Source organism: Sesamum indicum, unplaced genomic scaffold (assembly GCF_000512975.1).
Source record: "Sesamum indicum cultivar Zhongzhi No. 13 unplaced genomic scaffold, S_indicum_v1.0 scaffold00155, whole genome shotgun sequence".
NCBI classification, from domain to species: domain Eukaryota; kingdom Viridiplantae; phylum Streptophyta; class Magnoliopsida; order Lamiales; family Pedaliaceae; genus Sesamum; species Sesamum indicum.
Genome location: NW_011628063.1, coordinates 210300 through 217940, shown reverse-complemented (window position 1 = coordinate 217940; position 7641 = coordinate 210300). Strand labels below are relative to the sequence as shown.

At 42.5% G+C, this 7641-nt stretch overlaps 1 protein-coding gene across 1 annotated transcript in view; it reads right to left on the bottom strand.

Moving 5' to 3' along the window:
* Positions 1-7641, bottom strand: part of LOC105179421 (protein MODIFIER OF SNC1 1) — a gene marked incomplete at its 3' end in the record, with an annotated part of 10220 nt that continues 2579 nt past the window's right edge. The window contains exons 3-10 of the mRNA XM_011103041.2: positions 6325-6405; positions 6176-6220; positions 5625-6000; positions 5262-5364; positions 4301-4369; positions 2893-4216; positions 2517-2781; positions 1-2427 (exon numbers count right to left, since the gene is read on the bottom strand). Of these exons, the coding sequence (XP_011101343.1) occupies positions 1-2427; positions 2517-2781; positions 2893-4216; positions 4301-4369; positions 5262-5364; positions 5625-6000; positions 6176-6220; positions 6325-6405 (4690 nt within the window). The remainder of the gene's footprint in view (positions 2428-2516; positions 2782-2892; positions 4217-4300; positions 4370-5261; positions 5365-5624; positions 6001-6175; positions 6221-6324; positions 6406-7641) is intronic.

Genomic DNA, 7641 nt, shown 5'->3' with positions numbered 1-7641 from the left:
TTCCCTGTGCCTCTGCTCCATGCTATCACCTCCATCAGTTGGTTCCTCAGCCTTCTCAGACTTGTTTCCCTTAAAGGCACCAACTGGGTGGTACTCATAGTGCAGGTTCTGTCTCGGTCTATTATCCCGAAATGGAGGTACGTTGTGGGGCCTGTTATCATGCCCTGATGACCAATCTCCACGGGATTCATGGCCTCTGAAAGAGCGATTGTTTTGCCTTCCATTCCTCCTATATCCTGATGGAATACTGCGCTCGAGCTGATCGTCTCTGTTAGCAGTTGGAGGTGATTCACCAGAGCCAAGTGGATCTTGGTTCGGAGAATAGGGCCTTCCTCTTGCTGGAGCAGGCTTTTTTTCTCTGTCAAACTCTTGCTGATGGCCCCCAACTGAATCCTCAGCCAAATTACTTTTGGCGGATTGAGTTGACACATTATGACTAATGATGCCACTATCCTTATCATGTTGAGCGGAAACTTGCACCTTATGCTGAGGATGATCCTTTTTTGTGAGCCTGTTGGTTTCTGTGGTCACAAATTCACTCCCAGGAGTTCTGTTTCCATGCTGATTATTTGCAGAAGTTGAGTGAGACTTGGGTTGCCAATGAGATGATGTCCGCTCCCCAATACTTCGATTCTCTTTTGAAACTAGGGGTCTATCTGTCTGGTTGAAGTCACTTGCTGCAGAGTGCATATGACTGCCTTCAATTTCACCACTAAATGTGCTCTCAGGATCAGGATTATTTCCAGTGCTTCTTGGGGCCCTAGGGAGATGTCTCTTTCCTCTGCCTGTGGCACCCTGATCCTTCACAGAGGGATATTTGCTCACTGTAGCCGTGGTCGTATTATTGGACATATTGTAGCCATCACTAGTGTTGGCTATGCTTGAATTCTTGGTTTCAGCATTTCCTAATTCTTTTTCACTCTTTACTAGTTGAACATGTTCCTTAGATTGTTGAACATCTTTGCTTGGCTCAGACACTGGAGATGGCCCAAGATGCGCACCTTTTGTATGAGATGCATCTGTTGAACCTCGTTGTCTCCACATCCCATGATCTTTTTTATGCTTGTTATGGCTGCCATCACCCTCAATCTCAACACTGGACCCGAGATGTCCAGTTGCAGAGTTCACAGGCAATGGACCTGCAGAAGTGTCTGACCCATATTGTTCCCTTCCAGGTCCCTCAGTTGATCTGGACACGGTAATTGAAGATGACACAGGAGGTACATTTCCTTGCTGAGCCAGCTCCTTTGCGACAGGCTTCGGAACATATCTCTCCATTTCAGCCCTCTTGCCTTTCGAACTATTCTGTGCCAAGTTATCACCCTTTGCTGGATTGGCTGATTCCTGGATAGATTTCTGACTTGCTTCAACAGAACCCTTAGCCTTGTTCTGCGTGCGCACAGGAGCCCATACAACAGCATCACTGCCATGAGGCTTCTCGACAAATCTATTAGCTTGTTGACTTCTTGGCATCCTGCGGGAAGGAGGTTTCCACTGATTTGATACCCTGCTTTGGGATTCTTCATTGGGTGAGCATACCTCCTGAGCCTGCACCCCTCTATCAGGCTCAATCACTGCTGATACAGAGCTATCCGAATTCGACACAGAATTCTTAGACTCACTACTGTCAACTGACTCCTTTCCAGGATTAATGTTTGGCATCACTGGCTGTAAAACAGGAACAGCTGGGGTCTCGTCCATTTTTGGCTTATTTTTACTACTCTTATTACTTTTCTTTTTTTGAAGCACAGATGGCTCAACCACAGTAGTGGAGCAATTGGGCAGATTTGACTCACTTAGCTTGATTTCACTTGAAGGACCCTCAGACAATGTAACATCAACAGTAGCTGCATGGGTATCATCTTTCTGCACCTCAGATGTAACATTTGATGCAGATTTTTCATTCAAACTCTTCGGCAAAGAACTATTCTGCTTCTGCTTATAGCCTGCTCGCTTGTGCCTGGAGATGCCTCCATCATTCAATTGAGATGCTACCTTTTTAGCACTGCCATTATGAGCATCTTCATGCACAGGGAGAGAAGACAAATTAGATTCCAGTGAACCCATTTGTTGTTTACCCCCGGGCAAGTTTCTGCACACTTCAACAGACTCCCCAGCCTGATTTACATTACTGTCTCTGTCTACAACAATAACATTAGGAATGGTGATGAGATCATGGCCAGGTTGTTGGAACTTGGGAGCAACCGTCACCAGTTCACCAAGTGTATGTGTTTCTTCTTGTTCTCGGTTGTCAGCAATGGACTGGGTTCTTTCAGCCTTTCCGTTTGCAGCTTCACCGGCTATTGTTCGCCTGTTCAGTTCTTCCAACTTGGCCAATGCCTTGGCCTTCTGCTCCCTTGTTCTTTCTTCCTCTTCCTTCTGTAGTTGCAGGGCACGTTGCTTTGCCAACTCTCTCATCTTGGCACGCTGCTTGAGTACATAAAGATAAGCCACAGGAAAACTAAAAGAGTCACTCACCAAGTGCGGAACAAAAGCAACAAAGGTATAGTACAAACCTGTGCCTGAATATCAGTTGAATCAGATGTTTCAACTGAATCACCTTCAATCTTCCCTGTGGGATTGACCATTGGATTTTCAGAAGCATCCACAACAATATTAGGGCCATGTGCAGGGTCATTAGGTGCAGACACATCTGAGACTGCAGCTCCACTTGAGCATTCAACCGTCAGGGGCTTCCTACGCCATCCATCAGCATCCTGGCTGTTGAACTTTCCTTTGCTAAGATGATCCACTCGACCCTGCCCACCATAATATGATCTCCTGTAAGATCAAAAAGTAATTTAGCAATGGGCACAGATGTAATTCCAGATGGGGGGAAAGGAAGGGTGCATAGATCTCAAACATAGCATAACCATATGTTTCTTAGCAGACCTAGATGCAATGGTTGTTGGCTGCATTGGCTTATCACCAACAGGAACAATCACTTCACGTTGGACCGAGACATGATTTGCAGAAATAGGAGTGCTTTCAAAAGATCCAGCAGTATCTCCATCATCACCATTATAATTATTGATCTTCCTATCCACCATTTGAGACCCATCTCTTTCTTCTTCCCTGAGAGAAGTATTTGGAGCATCATTCCGTCCATCAGAAGCACGGATTTTTGCATTTAAACCATCAATTTTGTGCATGAGAGCTGAATTTTTGGTTGTGGCTGGTATTGATGAATCTCTTTCACTAGTTCGGAGCAGTTGAGGCATTTCAGGAGGAAATGATGACATACTTTCAGATTTATTTGTCCAATTATTATTAACTGCTTTCAAATTGCCCACGCCTTCATATGACTTCACTTTCATACCATCTGCTGAATGAACCCTATATTCACAACTGCGGGAAGAGTTCTCATTTGGTGCAATCCTCTTGGCAAATGTAGCTTCTTCTGTGTCCTCTTCAGCCCCCCACTCATTCTTTCTGGAGGGCATCATAGGAAGACGGCTTTTTCCAGGATATGCAACACTAGATTGCATGTTGTGTTCCCGATTATCTCCTTCCTCTCTCTGGTCACGTTCGTTATGGTTCTTTAGAGGAACTCTTTTTGGTCCTTTAGCATCCTCCAAATAATCAGCTTCCACTTGTTCTGGCAATCCTTTCCCAGAAGGACCACGTCCAGCAGCTCTGCCGTGGGAATTACCAATATCGGGAGCAGGGGCTGGATAACCATTATAAACATGGGGGCCTGGCATGCCCATATATGGGATTTCCCGTTCACTGTTGCAATACCCCATTGGTGGTCCATAATAACCTTCAAAAGCCATTGGGCCAGGGGGGCCAGGGTAGAAGCCAGGCCTAAATGGCATACTTGGACGTGCATAGGCATCAGGCATCTGTGGCCTGTATAAATCTCCATTTTTGGGATGGGGTCCTCTAGGACCACCCCCTGGTGGTGGAACTGGCTGTGAACCTGCTAAAGGCGGATGTGGAATTTGAGGATGATAATAAGGAAATGGTTCCATCGGAAAGCCACCAGGAGCAACAGGAGCTCCAAATGCAGGACCACGGGGACGGCCCCCATACCAAACACCAGCTGGACCATTCATAGGAGGGCCACGCCATGCGTCGAAATGCTGAGGAGCAGTGTTGGAATTAAAATACTGATGGGGATCCCCCTGCCATTTCTCCATGCTAGGGTGCATATCATCCTCTGCACTGCGGGAACCATCTGCCCTCCATGTATTCACAGTTCCACGCTTTACATCTGCACTCAAAGAAGCACATTGTTAAGCATATTTCTGTAGAAGTGAATTAGTGGCAGAGATTCAGAAGCCAGATGTGCACAGACCAGCCTGGGATTTTGTATCCTCTTTTGACTGAGCAAATCTACCAGAAGCTGAGCTAGGACGACCATGATCTGTCACGAAAGTCAGCCAATGATCAGTATATCATATGTTTACATTTAGCTCTCAAGCATCAACCTCAAAATTCATTTACATGCATGAGCAAGACTAGCAACAACCAAAATGACAGGGAAAGGCAAACCACAAATACCAGTCACATAACCAAGAGCAGTGATGGAAAGATGGGCAAGGACCATCAGTCACACCCAGCCCAACATGTTTTAGGTTGAGTCGGGCCTATTATGTTTAGAATCTGAAATGGGTACAAATCGGGTCAACCCAGAAATTTGTAAAAGTTAATATTTTTTTATTTTTTTCAAAAGAGTTATTCTTATGATTTTCTTTTACTTTTACAAAATTCTAAGACACGTTTCACATCTCTAATCATGTTAAGACAGAAAAATGATTAAGATATACTTACAAGATAAGAAATGGATTAAGCAGTAAAATTAACACTATAATTTTCTTTTACTTTTATTCTTTTTTGCATTGGACCTGTTCCTGGGCCCATGTTCTTGAACTAATTTTTTACCAACCCATGCCATACCCAAACCACTGTGGTTCAACCTGACCTGCCCATTTGCCATGCATAATCAAGGCGATTCTCATTTTCAAGTATAATTGGGGTTCACGGATGAAATGATCCAGGCTACAGCAACAGGCTTTCACATCATAAAAGCTACACAAATTTAAAGGAATTTCCCAACTCAATCAAACAGCAGAGTCAACAGCCTCTAAACTTAGTATGTCATCATAAGCAAATGATTAATTTAGGTCATTTAGGACCAGAAATGCAAGATATTGGCACTGTAAATGCACACAAACGATAACTATGGAGACAAATTTGAATGCAACACTGAATGTGAATCATGAAAGATGCATAGTTATTAATGTGCATATGACCACCTTCTGATTCAATATTCTTCACTGAATTGTCTTTCTCAGAACCAAGAGTTGGAAAATCTCCAGAACTCAGTGAGAAACCATCTTCCTTGGAGGATTTTACACCCTGCAAGTTTACCCACATTTAGCCCATAAACAAAACATGCAGCAGCACAATTTGGATAGATCCACCAGGGTATTCAGATGCCTTGCTTATAAACATGCAATTGTACAAACTACAATTGGTGATACATATACCATGAACATGGATAACCACAATAAATCCAATATATTCCTAAGGAGAATAACTCAGTGAGTAAGTTTTATTAGCATACAATGCAAGTGTGTAGAGTGATGAAAACTAAAGACAAAGATAGCAAATCCTACCAATCTTTCAGCAGTATTACTTGGACCCCATGCTACTGAACTTTTGGGCACAGGCTCCGCAAACCTTGAAAGCTGGGAGCTAGTAGGCCTGTTTTCTGCACTTCTAGGGCGCAATGATGCTGATGGTGTCTGATTTGAGGACAGTGACCCAGAAGCTGATGAAGGTCTCGAATTTGAACCCCAAGCACTGGCAGCAGGTTCATACGTTCTATCACTACCTGCAGTTGATGGTCGAGTACCACTTCCACCTGATGAAGGGCGGCCACTGAGATGAGTGGGTGAAACATTACCCCCTTCAGCATTTGGTGACAACGAAGAAGAGATCCACGGATTTGAACTAGAGGAAGATGAGCGGCTTCCCCAACTATGAGTACCCCTATTTAGGAACAAAGTCGAGATCAGTTTAAACAAAAAACATACTGAAAGTAGCACATGACGGATGCTTCTGACAATCGAGAAGCTTCTCTTGAATAAAATTGCACCAGCATGAATTTAAAGAACTAAGTAACATTGATGCTGCATCAGACAATAAAGAACCACTCAGCACTTACTTGGGAACAATTTCAACATTGGGATCCAGACCATGATTCTCCAACCTTCAAATAAAATGACACATTTTCAGAAAGCAACACCCAAAAATACAAAGCTTAGAAAGACAGGAGAAGCCAGAGGGAAAAGGAGAAAGAAGGAATACAAGTACCTTTGGCTCGGCAAATTCAGAGGTTTTGGAACAGCAACTTTTCCTAAAACAGTCATGCCACCCCTTCTTGCAGAAGCCCATCTAAGAAAGAAAGTAAACATAAACCACTGGGTCATACCACTAAAATCAGCAATCCTGATACAGAAAAGAAAAAAGGGGCACCAACATGTTCTCCAATATCATATAAACTAGCAAGGCAATACACACAAAGTAAATCTCCACACAAATCTTGAAAAAAGAAACAACAAAAAATTAAAAATGGCAGCTACCTACAGAAGATAACCCGGAAAGGTAGAATATAATACACGGTTTTTAAGTGCTATACCATACAACATGGAATCAAAACTCAATACAATCATTTCATACTGAAAAAGAACAAGGATCAAGGAGCAGTACAACCATAAAAATCCTTGACAGCATGAAATAAGTGCATAAAGTAACATAGAGCCCTACTGAATGGGACTGCATATTGCACAGATGTAAAAGAACAAGTTAAGGAATTACAAAATGGTGTCTTACAATAAACTATATACAAGGTATATAACAAAAATTGGAATCCAATCCATCTATCTCATTCAAAAGAATAAAGCCAAAATGAAGGAGAGGACAAAACACACGAGAAATGGAGAGAAAGAGAGTCGGGATACCCACAAAGAGAGTTAACAAACTCAAGGATATCCTAATTTAAATAGGAGCACATACATTTAGAAAAGAAAAGATATTATCATACAAAATTTTATTTACCCAATAGTCAATTCTTTCCACAGAAGATTAACGCAGAGCCCTCTAACTTAAGGCAAAATATCTAACTAGGCGGTCCTGGTATCACAAAAGAGTTGCTTCTGTAAATGTCCTCTCCACAATGATTATTTGATTTGAGTTAAACAAAGGTGTCAAATCAATCAAGCCTCTCATATCGAGAAAAGGATTACCTCCCAAGTATCTTACATGTAAAAAGAGGCATAAATACATACATACAACCTTCTGCACACGAGAGACAAAATAATGTTTGACCTCTTTACTAGATTTTTCTACATACAGCCTCATGAGCTGAATCACAATGAAGAAAGAAAAATCTTGTTGCCCTAACTATGGCATCAGTTTTCAAAGACAAACGGGAACATCAAGATACAGAACATAAATGCAGCTGCAATTTGTTGAGATTTTCCATCCTTTTTTTTCTTATACTTCGTGTATTTATCAGTATTAATAACTCATTTAAGGAAAGAACTGCAACTCCTAACAGATAAAACCCTTATGAATACCCCTTCCCCCCCCCCCCCCCCCCAAAAAAAAAAAAACCCCACCCCCCCCGGG